Genomic DNA, 20,255 nt, shown 5'->3' with positions numbered 1-20,255 from the left:
GGAATGCAGAGTGACTACTAATGGGCACAGGATTTCTTTCTGGAGTGATGAAAATGCTCTAGAATTAGTGATGATGGTTGCACAACCTTGTGAGTATACTCAAAATCACTAACTGTATACTTTAAGAGGGTGAAATTTATGGTACATGAATTATGTCTTAATAAAGCTTTAAAACAAGTGTACTTTTTTTTGACTTATTCAAGTTTGTACCACTTAAAAAGTTAAGAAAAAAATTTTTTAAGACTTAGGGTCTCACTCTGTTTCTCAGGCTGGCCTCAGACTCTGGGCTCAAGCATGTTTCTTGTCTCAGACTCCCAAGTAGCTGGGACTACTAGAATACACCATGTCCGTCTCTAAGGTTTTATCACCTTTGAAGATAGCTGGGACACTGCTCGTTGTCCAGGGTGCCAGGACTCTGGGCACTTATTATTGGCAAGGGAGGGGAGAGTGAATGTGATCAGCTGTCTCTGCAGGCCCTGCCTGTTGTCCTTTATGTCATCATGCTGCAACACTTTAAAAGTCCCTCTTTGCTTATGTAAAATTTAGTTATTTTCAGAATTAATTTAAATTTTGTTCTAATTTAGTTATGATAAGAGCAATCGTCGGATGCATTTTTTCCACCTCATAATGTCTTCATTTGGTATGGATTATGGCCCTTAGGTATTTTTCTTATATATACAAAGAAAAGTGTGATTACGGTTGGGTGGGATGGAGGTTTGGGGTTTTGATTAGAATTTGAGTACCTTTTCCAGAAGATTTAACTTTTGCATTGGAACATTGATGGTGAATTACGGGATTTAATATTGGAACACAGAATAATATGTTTTTGTTCCAGATTTTACCTTCTTGCTGTTACACACCATACACTTAAAATTGGTTTTTCTAATATCTAGCACTTTGATAGATTTTGGGTTTAATGTATGAAATTGTAGTGAAATGTGTCTCATTGCTTACTAGCACTGTTGATAATGTTTTCATGTTACAGAATAAAGAATACCAAGTACAGATAAAAATACTTTTTCTTAAAAAAATTGGATTTTAAAAATCAATTATTGTTTATAACAAGTTGAAAGCAAATAAAATCAATCCCTGTTTCTTGAGTTCTTGATGATTTTATAACTATATAGAACTTAGAACACACAGAGTTCTATTGTGATGCTAGTTTTGGGTCTGTGATTCTGATAGAGAATTCTAAAAGTTAGAGCAACAGTCTCCATTTTGTCTTAGGCTTTTCAGTCTTCTTTCTTGATGTGCTTTCTCCCAGTTATCTGTTACTCCCCTTCCCATCTTTCCTTATCATGCCCCTTGCAACCAAACTGAATTTGAGAGAACTTATAAAATGACATTTTGTGATTTTTGTTTTGATTACAGCATAAGCTGTGACCATGACTACTGAAGTAGGCTCTGCGTCTGAAGTGAAGAAGGACTCTGGCCAGTTAGGAACAGATGCAACCAAGGAAAAGCCTAAAGAAGTAGCAGAAAATCAGCAGAATCAGTCATCCGATCTAGAGGAGGAAAAAGGTTCCCAGCCAGCTCCTGCAGCTGAAAGCCAAAGTAGTCTACGCCGCCAGAAGAGAGAGAAGGAAACATCTGAGAGCAGGGGTATTTCTCGGTTCTTACCGCCATGGCTTAAGAAGCAAAAGTCATATACCTTAGTAGTGGCCAAAGATGGAGGAGATAAAAAAGAACCCACCCAAGCTGTTGTTGAAGAACAGGTCTTAGATAAAGAGGAACCCCTTCCGGAAGAACAGAGACAGGATAAGGGTGATGCTGAAGAAATGGCTCAGAAGAAACAACAAGAGATTAAGGTTGAAGTCAAGGAAGAAAAACCCTCAGTGAGCAAAGTGGAGACGCAGGTATGTTTGGGAATAATTGCCTGGAAATGAAAACCTGATAGCGTAACCACATAACAAAAAGGGTTTGTTTTGGATCATTTCCAGATTTATTGTACTGAGATACTGCTTTGGCTTAATGTATACGGAATGGGTCTTAGATTGGTCTACCATAGCCTTTCCCTGTTACTCCTTGAAAAAAAACTCCACTATATATGCACATTGCTAAAAAATTCGTGTCTGTAACCTGTTAAGGTGAGATAGATACTCTGAGCCCTGCCATCTGTTTTTTAAACAGAATGCTCTTTTATGCCTCTTTTAAGTTTTCACCGGACAGTAAATAGTAGATTTGTGTGTGCGCATTTTGGTTGCCTAACAAAGCCTAGATTTTGCCATGGTATACGATTTTAATTGGAAATGTTATTATTGGAGATGATACTTAAATTGTAGTTGCTGGGATGTAGTTTCTTTGATTCATTTAATGCTACATAACCAACTTGGCAAAATGAGAATTTTGACCATGAGAAGAGGATGAGGGGAAATATACTTTCTATTGGAATTTTCAAGTCTTTAAAAATCTGAGAGTTACAGTGTTTAAAGTAACGATCCTGATTCTTATGAAACATTTTCCTTTTAATATGTTGTCATCTGCAAGTTGGTTGACTATAGTATCAATTTAATTTTTTTTCCTCAACAGCCTACTGAATTAGTAAGTAAGGAGAGAGAAGAGAAGGTAAAGGAAACACAGGAAGACAAATTTGAAGGAGAAGCAGCAAAGAGGGAGACCAAGGAAGTGCAGACCAATGAACTGAAAGCAGAGAAGGCATCTCAAAAAGTCACCAAGAAGACCAAAACTGTCCAGTGTAAAGTGACCCTCTTAGATGGCACCGAATACAGCTGTGACCTGGAGGTGAGATAAGGAGCTGAGTGAGAGCTAGCTTAATGTGTGGATTGTGACATGGCATGATGAATAGATTTTTGTGTTTTACTAAGTTCCTATAAGCCAGTTTATTACAGTTTTGTACTAAAAAAAAAAATACATTGAAGTGGGTCATCATTTCTGTCACAAACAATATTTCATGACCTTAGGTTAAGCAGGGATGCTATTCTGCCAGTCTGCACTAGTCATGTTTACTGGTTGGTGTGTATTCTGAATGGGTGTTAAATATTTGGAATATTGCTTTTGGCTAGAAGATGTTTTTCTTGAGGGAAAATGATAGCACTAGGCTGACATTTCGGAATAAAGAAGTTTCAGCAGTAAACTTAGCCCCAAGTGTTTTATCCTGAGACAGATACTGGCTTAACATCTAATTAATTTAGTTTCATTTAATTAAAAACCACCGGTGATTTGCAAAACATACAATTAGTGCTGTTGCTGACAGAAGTCAGTTTAATCTTTTAATGCATCTAGTAACTTATAATTTTATATCCATCAGAAGAGTTTGTTGCTTTCCACAAATTATTTACGTAACATATACTGATAGCTAATGTTGACTGAAGAACTGTGTGAAGTGCTTTGAACGGATTATCTTGTTTAATGGATTATCTTGTTTTGTTGATTAAGAATCGATAAAGGTAGATATTATCATTGCTATTTTCAGTGTTACATGTTACAGTGGGGAACTTAAGGCTTAGAGAAGTTAAATTCCTTGCCCAAAGTTTCACAGCTGGTTAGAGGTTGAACAAGGATTCCACCCCCTGAAGTTTGGTTCTAGAGCTCACGAACCTCACCACAGAACTAACTATGCTGTTTGGTCTGATACATGTGGGACCTATCTTGCCTGTTTCTTTTGTGTCCTCATCTATTAAATATTAGACACATTTTCCCCTAATTCGTTGCATTCTTATTAAAAAGAGAAGTTACACTGCAATAAAAATGAAAGTATTCAGCTTCGTAAAGACACTTAGGTCTATCTAGTTGAACAGTAGTTTATTATATATTTGAATGTGTATTATATTGCAAAGTGCTGAGGGTACTAATATGAATAATTCTTGATTCTTGCTCTTTGTATTAGTTACCTATAATTTTATTTTACTCATTTTAGTTATAATTTTTCTGATTTCAATTGTTTAAAGAAAAGTAGTAGCAAAAGAGGATTAAAAATCCTTATCTTAGTTTTTGCTGTTGTAACAAAATACCTTCAATTGGGTAATTTAAAAACAACATGAATTTATTGCCCACAGCTCTGGAGGCTGGGAAGTCCCAGATCAGTACACCAGAAAATTTGGTGTCTGGTGAGGAGCTTGCTCTCTGCTTCCAGGATGGCCCCTCCTTTCTGGATCTTTACATGGTGGATAGGGCAAGTGCTGTGTCCTCACCTGATGGAAGGACAAGGCAGCTCCCTTCAGCCTCAGTTACAAGAGCACTACCCCCATTCATGAAGGCAGAGTGATTAAGTCACTTCCTAAAGACACCACCTCTTAATGCCACCACCATAGGGATTAGGTTTCAGCGTGAATTGTGGAGGAATGCATTGAGACCATGGCAGTCCTTAAAGCTTTCTTTTCTTCTGCTCTTTTTAACACTTCCCTTTGTCCTTTCCTGAGACTCCCTCTCTATGCCAGGGAGAGAGGAGAAGTCTTAGGGATAGGAGTGAGAGACCATAAAGACAGGGACAGAATGGTTTTCTGAACTTGACTCAATTACATTATATTTGATTGCATGTCCCTTGTCTTTCCTACCTATCCTGGAAATTAGGGGATGTAGATTTTTGAGAACCAACTTGATGTTATGTAACCTTGAGTCATTTACTCAACCTCTGTAGACCTCAGTTTCTTCATATATAGAATATAGGATTGCTTAGATCATCTAGAATGCCTTTTCATTTCTAAAGTTCTTTATGTCACTAAACCACAAGACTCACCAACATACTTTATGGTTTAAATCTATCTTTGTTCTCTTTTTTAAAAAATCATAAAACGTTTAAAAAACTACAAAAATATAAAAATAATAGAGGAGACAGTTGTGTATACAGCACAAAAATTTCAATCAGTTTTGCCATTTGTTTTTTTTTTTTTTTTTTTTTTTTTTTTTTAGATGGAGTCTCACTCTTTCTCCAGGCAGGAGTGCAGTGGTGCAATCTCAGCTCACTGCAGCCTCTGACTTTCTCATTCAAACAGTTCTCCTGCCTCAGCCTCCCAAGTAGCTGGGATTACAGGCATGAGCCACTACACCCAGCTAGTTTTTGTATTTTTAGTCGAGACAGGGTTCCACCATGTTGGCCAGGATGGTCTCTATCTCCTGACCTCATGATCCGCCTGCCTTGGCCTCCCAAGTGCTGGAATTACAGTGTTTTAGATCTTTAACAAAATAGAACATTAAAGACGTTGCCAAAGTCTCATTCTCATCTTTTCCTTCTTGTCCTGCATGTATCTTTTTATGATATATAAATCTATTCATTTAAATTGTTGTATCGTATTTCTTTGACTAAACTAGTTTATTCCCCTCCTAAGTCACAGTTTCTTTGTATACTGTAAGAAGTAGTTCTTCAGTGAACATTTTAAGACATGTTTCCTTGTGTAAGAGTTTCTTGAGGGTAGATACCTAGTGGTGGAATTGTTAGATTGATGGAATCCAGTTTTACTTCTTCAGTTTCCCCAGATATTGCCAAAGTAATAAATGAAATTGATAAAATTTACAATTTACATTTCAACCAGCAACCATTAAGTTTGATTTTGCCATATTGTCATCAGTGATTCTTGTTATCAGACTTATTAATTTGGACCAATCAAATGTATGTGAAATAGCTTGTCTGTATTTTAACTTGCATTTGTTTGATCACTGTCAGCTTTCACTAGTTTATGTTGCAGTAACCAAAAAACCTCAAATCTTCATGACTTTTAATAAAAATGGTTTATTTCTTGCTCATGTTACATGTGCTTGGTGGGTTTGTTACGGCTTTTTTCCATATCATCTTTATTTCTGATCAAGACTGAAAGAATAGCCTCTACGTGGGACATGCTGGTTTCATGATAAAGGGAAAAGAAAACACAGCAAAACCACACTACAGTTCTTGAATCTTCTGCTTGGAAGTGGTATATATTACTTTAACTCACATTTCATTGGCCAATTAAGTCTCATGGCCAAGGCTGATAACAATAAGTGGGCAAATATGATCCTCTCATGGGAAGGATACTCAAAACCATGAAAACAGTACTACAGCTCATATTAGCCTGGTGCAAAAGTAATTGCAGTTTTTGCCATTAAAATTAATGAGGCTGGGCACGGTGGGTCATGCCTGTAATCCCAGCACTCTGGGAGGCTGAGGCAGGCAGATCACGTGAGGTCAGGGGTTCGAGACCAGCCTGACAAACATGGTGAGACCCCATCTTTACCAAAAATACAATTAGCCGGGCGTGGCGGTGGGTGCCTATAATCTGAGCTACTCAGGAGGCTGAGGCAGGAGAATCACTTGAACCCAGGAGGCAGAGGTTGCAGTGAGCTGAGGTTGTGCCACTGCACTTCAGCTTGGGCAACAGAGTGAGACTCTTGTTTTTTTTTTTTTAAAAAAAAAAAAGGCTGAGCATCTTGAGCACCCCCCTTTTTTTTTTTTTTTTAAGACGATTGCTCTGTCACCCAGGCTGGAGTACAGCGGCGTGATCTCGGCTTACTGCAACCTCCACCTTCTGGGTTCAAGCAATTTTCCTGCCTCAGCCTCCCAAGTAGCTGGGATTACAGACGCATGCCACCATGCCCATCTAATTTTGTATTTTTGGTAGAGACGGGGTTTCACCATGTTGGCCATGCTGGTCTCGAACTCCTCACCATCTTTTTATGTTTTATTTAGGTTTATATGATCACTCTGAAAGTTTTAAAAATAAATATTATTTCTCAGATTAAGGACTTTCTCCCCTCATTTCTAAGACTTACTCATGAGTAGGTGGTGAATTTTATCAAATGTATTTTTTGCATCAACTAAGAGGATCATCTATTTTTCTAACCCGCTAATGTTGTCAACTACATTATTTTCTACTGTTAAACCATCTGAATTTCTAGTGTAAACTTGGTAGTGATGATTCTGCATTCATTTGTATTATTTTTGTTTAGGACTTTTGCATATATTACCTTTAATTTTCTTTTATCAAATTGTCTTCATCAGATTTTGTTATCTGGGTTGTATTCTATCCTCATAAAGTTGCTTCCCTTTTACCATTACCTAGAAAAGCTTGGATAAATTACTGATGGTCTGTCTTTTGGTGATCTGGTAGAACTTGCCTTTAGAACTGTCTTGGATGGTAGGTAGCCTTTTTGGGAGAAGAGTGGAAGTGGAAGGTTGTTTTTGTTTTTTTAAATCGTTGATTCAAATTTTTAAATTTTTTTCCCGAGTTAGTTACAGCAATTAATATTTTTGGTAGAGATTGTCCATTTCATCTAATTTGAAAAATTTATTGGCATGAAAGTTTTCATAGTGTTCTTGCTTTGTGCATTTGATTTTTATTTCTTATTTCTAGTGTTGTTTGCATTTTAAAAATTATTCTTACTATAGATTTGCCATTATATGTTTTTTCCCAAAGGAAACAACTTGGTTTTATCATTTCTATTGTATCTTTTCTATTTGGTAACATTTCATCTCGTTTTGCTCTTTTTCTTTGGGATAACTGTTCTTTTTCTAATTTCTTGAGTTTAACACTTAAAACATTGTTTTCGGGGCTCTAATTTTCCCTTGAAGTACCTCTGATTGATTGTACAAATTTGAAATATAGTTGACCCTTGGACAAGGTGAGAGTTAGGGGTACCAGCTTTCTGCACAGTTGAAATTTTGCATATAACACTCGACTGCCCCCACATGTAAGTACTAATAATCAGTTTCCTGTTGCCTGGAGCCTTTCCAATAACTTAAACAGTCAATACAATTTTGTGTGTTGTATGTATTATATACTGTATTCTTACAATAAGGTAGAGAAAAGATGTTCTTAAAAAATTACAAGAAGGAAAAAAATATATTTACTATTCATTAAGTGGAAGTAGATTAGCATTAAGCTCTCCATTTTAATTGTCTTCATATTGCCTGAGGAAGAGGAGGAGGAAGAGGGGGGATTGGTCTTGCTGTCTGTTTCTTGGTGGAAGAAAATTGAGGTGTAAGTGGATCCGTGCAGTTCAGACCTGTGTTGTTCAAGAGTCAACTATATGGTGCTTTCATTACCATTCAGTTTTAATTTTCTCATTGTATCTCATTTGGCCCTTCCCTTTCCTGTCCCTTCCCTGTCCCTTCCTTTCCCTTCCCTGTCCCTTTTTCTTCTTTTTTCTTTTCTTTTTTCGACAGGGTCTCTCTCTGTTGCCCAGGCTGGAGTGCAGTGGCAGTCCCTCTTCTTGCCTCAGCCTCCAGAGTATCTGGGGCTACAGGTATATGCCACCATGCCCAGCTTATCTTTAAACTCCTTTTGTAGAGATAGAGTCTTGCTTTGTTGCCCAGGTAGGTCTCAATTACTGGGCTCAAGCGATTCTTCCTCCTTGACCTCCCAAGGTGCTGGGATTATAGGCATGAGCCACTGTGTCTGGCCCCATTATGTATCATTTTTGACCACTGGATTTTTTACAGGTGTGATTTAAAATTTCCAAAATGTGTGTGCATTTGTGTTTGTGTATGCATGTCTTGTGGGAAGAGAGAATGTTTTTGTTTGTTCATATTTCCAGTTTTATGTTACATCGTGGTCAGAATGTGGTCTAAGAGATTCTTAAATTTATTAAGACTTTGAAATATATAGTCAATTTTTATATGGGTTCTTTTTGAATTTGGAAAGCATGGTCTTCCTATTGTTGATACCAGTTTCTAGGTCTGTCATCTTGGTCAGACAATTATGTGGGTCGTGTTATCTATCTCTATTAATTATTTAACTGCTTAGTTTATCAGTTAATAAGAGAGGTGTGTTCAAACCTTTCCTTGTAATTGTTGATTTGGTAATTTCTCTTGGTATTCCTGTAAGTTTATGCTTTATAAAATTTGAGGCTAGATTATTAGATGCACACATGTGCAGAATTATATATTCTTGGATAACCTTTTTTTTTTTTTTTTTTACCATCATGTAATACGTTGAAATTTATTTTATTTGATATTTATGTTATTGTACTAGCGTTATTTTGGTTAGAATTTGTCAGGACTCTCTTCTGCCTTTTTTTTTTTTTTTTTTTTTTTTTTTTTGCGTTTAAACGTTGTATCCTTATGTCTTTGAGGTGACTTTTTAATCACATTTGAGAATTTTGTCTTTTAGCTGGTAAATTTAAACCATTTATTTTATAGTACTACTGAGATTAGTGACTCTATTTTGCCATCTAATTTTGGATTGTCTGTTTTTCTTTGTTTACTTGAATTTTCTTTTTTCCCTTTTACTGCTGCTCTTTTAGAAATTAAGTATATTACAGACACACTTGAGTTAATAAAGTCTAATGCTAATCACTATACCTACCCCCCTCTTTCCCCGTCTTATTTAGTATGCATTTCGTAGATCTCAGGTCTCGTTTTGGAATGATACAAAAACAACAATTTCTTATCTGTGTAACTAGTCCTTCTATGATCTACTACCTGTAGGGAATCAACTTACTGTATTGCCTGAAGCAGAGTTGAGGTAGTATCCAAAGCAAAAAGCAGCAGTTTAGTCTTCTAATTCACCAATATTTAAATTGGTTGGGAAAGCATAGGAGTCTTTATTTTTATGACTGTGTTAATTTATCATTAGAATATCTTTTCATTTAATAGATGATTACTTAATATTGCCATTATAAAAATGAACTTTGGAGGACAAGACATGATGAAATAAGCTTAAAAACAGCATTTGTGTTGAGTAATCCTTTCTTTTTCTTTTGAGTTCATAGCAAAATGGAGTTTGAATAGATTTTAGTGATACTATCCCACAGCAGATCTTAGGTACCAGCAGTTCACTTGAATTCTAAGCTGTGACTTTACATCTCAACATAGGCCATAATTCATCAATATCCTAATAGCTATTATAACAATGCAGAAGTTATAAATTATATTAGCCTTTTTAATGAATTTTCCTTTTATACAAGTTTTCCTCTTATTTTGGTTTTCCCGTTGCTTGCTTAGTATCATTAGTTTGGGTCTGTTACTCATCAGACCTGCTCTTATTTCCTCCTCAGGAGTGGAGCCCAGAGTACAGCCATCATGGGGTTGAGCAGGCTCCTGTTTCCCAGTTCCAGTATTGACCTTAGGCAGATTGGATGATATGCTGATACTGCTTATCTGTGGTTCTGTATCTCTACACCGGAAATCACTGTCTGAGGACTATTTGGGGAAGTAGTTGTGGGAAACTGTAGCTATTAATGAACTTTTGAGCACTCAAAAAAGGAGAATAGAATATGGGAAAGAAATACTTGTATTTGGTTTGAGAGAATAGATTGTTTCCATCTGTTTACTCTCAGCAAAGATTGTATTTCTTCATGGCTCTTCAGAGGACTGTAGTTATTGTTTGTTCTTTTTCTTTCTATATGTACATTTGTCTAATTGTCAATTAAACCTTGATATAACATGCCCACTGAAGAAGACCTAATTGTCTTCACTTAGGGTGCTTAAAACAATGGAGAGAAGTCACTCAAAGCATGGGCTGTGCAGGAAGTCATAAGGTGATAGCTTGGCTTGCAGGGATCTTATAGAGTAGGGTGAGGTTCTAAAAGGCCTCAAATGCCAGGATGAGAAGATTAAAACTTATCCATAGAGCAAAAAGGAGCTGCTGAGTAATGGACCAGAGGTTGTAAAGTCATTGGTATACAGGACCTAGCAAAGTCAAGGGCACTGTTTAGATTTTGGATCATTGTAGCTAGCTACATGACTCGTAATTTAAGGGAGGGTCTTCTTTATTCACTGCATTGCTTATGATGCACATCAGTGGTCTTTATAGATAATTTTTTTTGTGATGCGATTAGAACATTGGGTATGTTAGACACTTTCCTGTGCATGTTACCTTTGGTCAACAAAAGTACCCCCTTTAAACCATTTAATGTGAATACTGCTGTATTGATGGAATAATATTTTTAAAACCAAAAAACATAATTCGTGGGGGCATTTTGGTTTGACATCCGAACATCATCTCTGCTTCCTAGATTACTCACTATATATAGATGTAATTAATATATTCTGTATAATCTATATTACTATGTTGTTATGTATTTTATATGTACATCTCCATATATCTGTTCATATCCTTTCTTTCTCCCCTTATCCTCTACTTTTCATGGCTTCCTGTTTCCACATTCTTTTTCCTGTGGGCTATCAGCCTATTCTTTCTCTCCTGAACTTCAGGAGAGAAACTGAAAAAAGACAACTGCCCAAGGAACCAATACAGCTCTGTTTTTGAAAACAAATTGCCATCTTTGAAATTTGTGTTCTTTTAAGGAAAGAGGGCATTTGCTAATATTAAGTGGATAAAAAATTTTTATGCCACACAGAATTTTCTGGATTCCCCAAAGCTGGAAATAATAAGTGAGCATAAACATTGGGTAATAGTGCATTTTTAGAGGATAATTATATTTAAGTTAAACAAAATACTATGGAAATGGCCCAACTTTAATGTTATTTTTGGCTTATGTAACAATAGGTTTATTGTTAAGCCATGCATTAATTTTGACCTAAGGCCTAGGCTCTCTTTGTGCATTTGTTCCAAATCGTTGTGGTAGGTACTGTTTCATTGTTGTCACTGAAAATTACAATTTACATTCTATACTGATTTATCATCTATTGATAGTAAACTGAGATCTCAAATATTTTTTGAAAAAGCTGAAGATTTTTTAATGAAGAAACTTATAATTTGGTTGTTTTTGAAATGTTAATTTTTATCTCATTGAGATATTTAAATGGTATGTGCCAACCTTCTTTGGTTCCAGAGTTAAATTTTAAAGAATTTTAGGGGCCGGGCGCGGTGGCTCAAGCCTGTAATCCCAGCACTTTGGGAGGCCGAGGCGGGTGGATCACGAGGTCAGGAGATCGAGACTATCCTGGCTAACACGGTGAAACCCCGTCTCTACTAAAAATACAAAAAACTAGCCGGGCGTGGTGGGGGCGCCTGTAGTCTCAGCTACTCGGGAGGCTGAGGCGGGAGAATGGCATGAACCCGGGAGGCGGAGCTTGCAGTGAGCCGAGATCACGCCACTGCACTCCAGCCTGGGAGACACAGCGAGACTCCGTCTCAAAAAAAAAAAAAGAATTTTAGGGTGTCTCTTGGATTCTGCATGTTACAGGAACTTGACTCTAGCACTCTTTATGATATTGCTGCTAAGGTCATTTACATACTCAGTGTGTTAAAACAGCAAAGCTCTTTCCTCTAAGCAGGGTGAAAAAGACAATAAGGTTTAGTTGAAGCCATGGATATAAAGTCAGGCGATCTATGTTTACTTTTCTTTTTACTCTTTGGGTATCTTGGGGGAGTCACTTCCTCTCTTCTATTCTCAGATTGCAAAGAGAGTGAAAATATTTACTTCCTCCATTTTTAGAATTGAGCTGGTTTTACTACAACTGATAAGTCTGTGTATGTGTTTTAAAGTTTGCAAATAAGTGTGAAAGTTCCTGCAAGACTTTGGAAGCTTGAGTGAATGTGCATTCTGAGTTAGAGTTGCTCACATTTTCCTCTGGCATCTGAAAGTTGTTCCCACGTGTTGATTTTGTCTGAGAATCGAGGGCATTGTTTCTGCCCACACCGGAATGTCAGTACCATTTTTCTTAGTTATGAATAAGGCAAACAGAATGTAGGCTCTCTTCATCAGTGTTCTGATGATAAAAGTATTTCTCAGAAAGCAGAATGTGTCAAGGTCTTTTTGCCTTTTTTTGTGTTGAGTTCCAGTCTCAGAAATCCAATTTGCTATCATTACTTTGAGTGTGTTTTACTTGCTTACTTGTTTGTTGTTGTTTCTTTTCACCCTCCAAGGTTGTGTTTCAGACCTATAGTACTGACGCTTACTAAGTTTACTAAACAGTTTCAACTATCTATATATTTGTAGAGGATCTGGAAGTTATGATACTCTATAAGATTCCATAAAATAGTGGCAGATTTATATGTGATTTTGGGAACTGGGAATAATTTAACGGGCGTGTATTATGTGCAATTTAAAATTCCAGTGACATTGGTCAAGGTGGAATGTCTTTATCCTTTTAGCTTAAAACAGGATTTAGGGTGATAATTCTATTCAAAATTTAATTTGTATTTACTAAATGGGAAAAGACTGCCGTGCCATGTAAGTGATAGAATATTTTGGTCCAGCTTGAAGAACACAAAGAGCTCACAGCAGCAGAGCCTGGCCTCATAATCAAGTCACTCCTTAGCTGGACCTCAGCCCCCCTCCCCACTCCCCTCTCCACACTTGGTCACATATAACCTCAGGCTGTCTTTTGACCTCTCTTACCACTTGATTTTCTGAGTCTTCCGTTGTGTCAAGTTGGTTCTCTAATCAGACACATGCTGAGTTGCCTGGCCTTCCTTCCAGTTTCTGACCCTACCAACTCCACATTTTACTTTCCCCATCACATGATTCCTGCCTATCTTTTCATTTCCAGTTCAAATCCAGCTCTCAGAATGTTCTTTTCTTCCTTGGAACTTGTTTGCACCATTAGTTTGGCAATTAATCATGCACTGCCTTGTGAAAGACTCTCTTGTATTGCTCTGTTGAACAACTGCTAAACTCTTGTATTGTTTGATTTTTCTTATGCTGATGTTGTTTCTTCACCTGGTTTATTATTAGTTTCTCTAGAAAAATAACTTTCTTCTCTCTCCCCACAGAGTCTTAACGGAGGACTTTGCCTAAAATACTTCTCATAGAAAGTAATTTTTGACTTATTTCCCTGTACTTTCTTGTACATTTATAAAGTTTTTATCTTTCTATCCAAGATAAATGATAGCATTTGCTTATTTGTGTTCCTAAGTCTTCTCTCCATCCCCTCTCATTAGAAACAAAGATTTGGGCATTTGTGTGTGTGTGTGTGTGTGTGTGTGTGTGTGTGTATATACATATATATATAATCCACCTACCCTCATCATTGCGACTGCTATCCACTATTGCTCTGCTTTTCAGATGCTTGGAAACAGCAGACCAACTTGTTATAGAAATACTTCAAGGGCTTATTGTAAATGAAAACTGCTACATTTCTACAAAAGGTTGTGAAACTCTAGGCGTGAGAGCCATGTAGAAGTTACTGTGGTGTGACCCCTGGCCCTTTAGGGTTCACATTCACAGCCCTGAGGGAATTGCAGGCACCTGGGAGCTCTGTTCTTTCACTTCTGTTGGAGCTGCTGTCAGACCAGGTTGCTTGCTGGCTAGGCATAGGCTGGGCTTGAAGAGACTATAATTCTTATTCTCTGCCCCTTGTTTTCTAATAATGCCTCCTCTTCTCTTGAGGAAACTAAAGAATGATAGACCATTTTATTTCTCACATTCGAGGAATTCTCCCACATGCCTTTTTCTTCTCTGTCTTCTCCACGTTTGGTTTCAAAACCAGGGGATTACTTTGTTTGTCCCTACATCACTGGTATTTTAAAAGCATTAAACTTGAAAGTAACTTGTAACTGTAAGCAGCCATCCTGACATACTTTTGAAGACACCATCCACCTCTTGCTGGATAGGCATGCTACACACTGGCAGCCACGCCAACTCCTTGGTGATTTACCACTTAGTAAGTTTTCACTCTTTTCAGAGGGTGGTAGTAGAACAGGAACTAGATCTTTAAATTATTTTTCTATTTTGGAATGAAAATTACTTCAGGGTCGAGTAGGGTTAGAAATGATGGGAAAAATTATTTTCAGAATAAAATTTGTATTTTAAAATCAATTTGGACACATTTTTGTTACTTTAAAATATGTACTCACACTAGTTAGAATGGCGATCATTAAAAAGTCAGGAAACAACAGATGCTGGAGAGGAGGTGGAGAAATAGGAACGCTTTTTACACTGTTGGTGGGAGCATAAATTAGTTCAACCATTGTGGAAGACAGTGTGGCGTTTCCTTAAGGATCTAGAACCAGAAATACCATTTGACCTAGCAATCCCATTACTGGGTATATACCCAAAGAATTATAAATCATTCTACATAAAGACACATGCACATTTATGTTTACTGCAGCACTATTTACAATAGCAAAGACTTGAAACCAATCTAAATGCCCATCAATGATAGACTGGATAAAGAAAATGTGGCACATAGACACCATGGAATACTATGCAGCCATAGAAAAGGATGAGTTTGTGTCCTTTGCAGGGACATGGATGAAACTGGAAATCATCATTCTCAGCAAAACAGGAACAGAAAACCAGATACCACATGTTCTCACGCATAAGTGGGAGTTGAGCATTGAGAACACATGGGCACAGGGAGGGGAACATCACACACCAGGGCCTGTCAGGGGTTGGAGGCTAGGGGAAGAATAGCATTAGGAGAAATACCTAATGTAGATGACAGGTTGATGGGTGCAGCCAACCACCATGGCACATATCTACCTACGTAACAAACCTGCACGTTCTGCACATGTATCCCAGAACTTCAAGCATAATTTTAAAAAAATATGTAAGCAGTGAAATTTTAAAAATCTTTGCCAGAGTTCATCAAATGAAGGGATATAATCTAATTGCTCTCTCATGCAACAACATTTATCAGTATCTTTTGTTAAACCCACTGTGTTTAGAATCATTCTGTCATTGTCACTGTTTTATTTCTAGTCTTTGATTTCTCTTCTGTTGCCTTCTATTCTTCTGAACAAATTAAAGATGATGTTACTGACATAGTTTTTGTTTTTCAGCTGTCAGGAAATTTTACCGATTATTTGCTTTCCTCTTCCTACCTCCACCTTCCCAGCTTTCAGGCATGATATGGGGGACAGGGATTTGGGAATATTGTCTCCACCCGTGAATGTTGTTTAATTTATCGCACAAAAGCTGGAGTTAGGTTCATTCTTTTCATCCATTGCTCAGCAGAAGCGCATACTCTGTGGCCAAGTGGAAAAGTGGACAGAAATTATCATTAGTATTTATAGCACTATAACATAATATGCCAGCATTTGTAGCTTAAAGGGATTAAATGTGGTATAACATAATAAAATATAGTCTATAAAAATCCCTGGATTATTCAGAAAAATAATTTTATGATGCAAGGTAGTTAAATGATTAAAGCACTGATAAATGATCTGTCAGTTTGCTATTTAAATTTTTGTTTAATTATGTTCTGCAATGGAGTTATACATTAACTCTGAACTGTGTTAGAAAAATTATGATTAGGAGTATTAATTTATCTTTTATTTTGTTTTGACTCTTGTATTCTGGAGAGTCACCTGAAGACAAAAGCTCCATTCTGTCTAGTAATCAGACTACATCTCGTAAGTGTACTTCATTTGCAGAATATGCCATTTTAACCTGTTTTGACATTAAGCCTGATTTTGTGCATCAGTCTAGTTATTTGCACGAGGGGAAACTTAATCTGAGTGTTACCACCCTCTACTTGTTGTATTCATTGACATCTCCTTCCAGATTTCTGTCAGCAACAATTTCAAGTGAATCAAATAGGACTGCTCTCATAAGCTATTCTTCTGTAGCACAGAAAGCCTGTATGAATCAAATGTCAAAATTCATTCTAGGCAAATAGTTTACAGAGAATGTGCTAGCCTACAGAAGTTTGCTGCTCATGGTTTTTGAATAAGTTTTCATGGAAATATGGTGCTTAGCAGCTTTTATGAAAGATATTTTTTAAAATTTGGTGTTTGCCTCTGGCTAGAAGTTTGATACCAGCCTCTTCATTATCTAACAGTTATAGTCAGTTCTCCATCTTTTAAAAGAGATTATAATTCTTTACAGACTTAAGCCAAGTCTTGCTGTTTAAAGTGAGTAATAGAAAAAGTTGGACAAAAATCCTGGGTTTTCATTTTTAAAAAATTAATGACAAGGTTGCTAGTCTCCCTTAGGGATGATATATAATTTTTAAGAAAAATGAGAAGTTAAGGAAGTCATATTTTTACACTATTTTACAAATTTCCTCTCAAAATAGTAGTTATTTAAATATATCCTGTGAGTTCAGAAATAATTTTTATCCCCAGACATTGATTTGGTTCCTACTTGGGCTGAGAAGATAAAAAGAAAAGTATGAGGTGTTATTTTTCCTTTTAGTTACGAATTTTACTTTCAGAGCTAAGCTTTACATATAAAACAGTAATAGCAGGTGTATATACACACACAGTTATATCCACACACATGAACATATGAGTAAAATTGATAAAGTATTTTTTATAGTAAAGTAATATAATATAGTAAAGTAATATAAAAGCACAGAAGTGCCAAGTTACTATAGACTGGAGTTGGTAGGCATGTCTTCATTGAGGAGAAACTTTTGGATTTCAAAGAATAATATATTTAGGGCTGAGTGCGCTGACACATGCCTGTAATCCCAGCACTTTGGGAGGTCGTGGCGGGCGGATCACACTTGAGGTCAGGAATTTGAGACTAGCCTGGCCAGTGTGATGAAACCTCATCTCTACTAAAAATACAAAAATTAACTGAGCATGGTGAGGGGGGCATCTGTAGTCTCAGCTACTAGGGAGGCTGAGGCACGAGAATTGCTTGAACCCATGAGATAGAGGCTACAGTGAGCCGGGATCATGCCACTGCACTACAGCCTGGGTGACAGACTGAGACTCCATCTCAAAAAAATATATATATACACACACATATATATTTTTATATATATATATAAGTTAAATATATATATAAATATATATATAAGTTAAATATATATATAAATATATATATGGAAAACTCAGCTATACTTTACCTGTTACATTTTTCATTTGAAAATTGCTTAAATAGTAGAATCTAAGCAAAAATTGGGGGTTACAAGAAAAGGTTTCAATATATCCTTGCATATCAAGGATGACATTAAAAAAAAATGTACCATAAACATTTGTTCAGGGCAAACCACCTTCCTGACTTTACAGGGCCAGTGTTGCCATTTTTGATCCGGGCTTTCTTTGGCTTGGCATTAACTAGGAATCTTCCATCTTGCAAAACCAGTGTATTTATTGGGGTTTAAATAAATTAAGCTCTTTGCTTCTGCTAAATCATATGGAGAAGTGGGTTCCCACCCATGGGAAAGAAAGCATAAAATACAAATGCACTGATCCTGCCTCCTGTCCTTTTTCAGTCTGCTTGTCCTACTTTTGCTGGTCTCAGGTTCCTTGTGTTGGGGGAAGAATCCATGTGTGCATCTGTACACAGTAACATGCACACTCTGCGTTGTCTTAGAACAAATTCTTTAGGGAGCAGAGCTAAATGTGCATGTTCATTCTACCATCTTTAATTGGAAGTCCACTTTCTACTTCTAAAAGTTGAACAATGAGCATGTTTTATCACATACTAAAATAAAGTGGACTCTTCCCCTGAATATAGCACATGTCAAAGTTACCATTAGGCTGTCTGGGTATGTTCTAAAAAGACTTTTGATTGTGGTAGCTTTAGTAGCATCTGTTTTGACATAGTTCTTTGTTTTCTTGCAGATGCTTCTCAGTAGTTTTCATTTTCTTGCTTTATTATTCCCTGCAGGTGTCTAGATAATCCATTTTATTTTGCATGTGTGTTTAATTGGGGAGTGGGTCCTAGGAGATGAAAGAGGATAGAAATGCTTTTCTCCTTAAAATATGTTATTTGGGGCCAGGCGTGTTGGCTTACACCTGTAATCCCAGCACTTTGGGAGGCTGAGGTGGGCAGGTCACGAGGTCAGGAGTTCGATACCAGCCTGGCCAACATGGAGAAACCACATCTCTACTAAAGATACAAAAAGTTAGCCAGGCGTTGTGGCGCACACCTCTAGTCCCAGTTACTCTGGAGGCTGAGGCAGGAGAATCACTTGAACCCTAGAGGCAAAGCGGCGATCACGCTATTGAACTCCAGCCTGGGCAACAGAGCGAGACTCAGTCTCAAAAAAAAAAAAAGTTATTTGGGTTTTTGGCAAATAATAGGTGCAATTCATTTGTTATTCACTTGGTTTCGGTCATTATTTATCATATATAGTTTTGTGGCTTTGTTCATTAAACATTTCTGGAGCAAGCAGTGGTGATACCATGAGGAATTTTTAGTCTCCTCTGACCCTTGGTTGGAGCCTGTGCAGTAAAGGGGAAAGGATTCGTTCCTGTGTTCCTGGTTGGATTTCACACTGATTTACTTTTCTATTTCTTGGTGCTTTTCTCCCTTAGACTTTCATGTTACTAGTTCCATAATGACATCCAGGTGTTCCTTTGTAGTATTATAATACAAAAAAAAAAAAGTTCTATGCTTCCTGACTACTTTTTCTTCCTCTGGAAACAAAATCCCTACTTTTTCAAATCTAGCAGATAACCTAGAGAGGATCAGCAGTTTGAGTGAATGACTTTAGTGTGTGAATTACCTGTACTGCCTTCTAAGAGATATTTGCATTTTAAAAGAAGATACCTGTTTACTCTAAAGAATCTAGTGGTCGAATTCTAGTGGTAGAATTTCACTACTGAAGCCTAGAGAAGTAAAAAAATAAAGGCAGTTTGGGGTGGGAGGAAGGTCGAGGGCTGGATTTTTGGCATCTTTGGATCAGGTGGTCACACTACCAGTAGTACAGCCTTTTTGAAAGGCACGGTTCAGGGCCATGTTCACCCAAAGCTGCTTAATTTCCCTGCTTCTGAATTCCTAGGTTCTTTCTGATGCCTCACAATTTCCTCCTTACATAGTTGTAGCATTTTTTGTGTATGTGTGTTTTAAATCAAGCGAGACCTTAAAGATTCACCCAGCCAGGTCCCCCTCCTTCCACACTCCAGTGGTGAACAAAGACCTTGTTGTCACTTTGTCTTTTATTTTACTTTGTTAGTCATCCACCAGGAACGAAAAGCTTTTACTTGGAAAAAATGTCAAATTGAATAGAAACACTGTTGCCCCAAGTAGATCAATGTTTAAAAACTGAGATATCTCAAAATGAACTGGATTTTTCCCTAGATTGCCCAGAAGTTACTTGTCATCAAATTCAAGAATCAGAAATTCAGATGGTGAAGTATAAGGCAACTACTGTTGTTAGGAAACTCATCGAGACCTCTCCTTAGTCACATCCTATCTCCCTCTGCTTTACAACCATAATAAAGTAAGCATTTAAGTGATTAAGATTATTCTGCATTGTAACTTGTCTTCTACTTTGGTTAGTTGTTGAAAGAATAAGCACTTCTGGCTAGTAGAGGTAAGAACAGTTTGAGTGGGTCTGGCTTGTGATAAGATGTAGGATCTCTAGTCGTCTTGTGTTTTTTCACCTGATGATTTCTTTCACAAAGGTAGACTCAGATATAGTTGTCATTGAAGATTGTCAGATAAATCTTACTTTATCAGGCTGTGTTAATCTTTTTTTTTTTTGAGATGGAGTCTCACTCTGTCACCCAGGCTGGAGGGCAGTGGCATAATCTCTGCTCACTGCAACCTCTGCTGTCTGGGTTCAAGCA

The 20,255-nt window shown here is 37.1% G+C and overlaps 1 protein-coding gene across 50 annotated transcripts in view; it reads left to right on the top strand.

The window, feature by feature from the left end:
• EPB41L2 (erythrocyte membrane protein band 4.1 like 2) overlaps window positions 1-20,255 on the top strand; it is a 227,714-nt gene that overhangs the window by 107,417 nt on the left and 100,042 nt on the right. For all 50 annotated transcript variants that reach the window (XR_012433433.1, XR_012433435.1, XR_012433434.1 and 47 more), the window contains exons 2-3: window positions 1,372-1,856; window positions 2,530-2,742. Coding sequence is in view for 38 of the 50 variants with exons in the window: in XM_045391539.2 (XP_045247474.1) it covers window positions 1,386-1,856; window positions 2,530-2,742 (684 nt within the window). In the remaining 12 variants the exon portion in view is untranslated. The remainder of the gene's footprint in view (window positions 1-1,371; window positions 1,857-2,529; window positions 2,743-20,255) is intronic.

The sequence above is a fragment of the Macaca fascicularis genome, chromosome 4, assembly GCF_037993035.2.
Source record: "Macaca fascicularis isolate 582-1 chromosome 4, T2T-MFA8v1.1".
Taxonomy (NCBI): Eukaryota; Metazoa; Chordata; class Mammalia; order Primates; family Cercopithecidae; genus Macaca; species Macaca fascicularis.
This window is presented reverse-complemented; position numbering and strand designations above follow the sequence as displayed.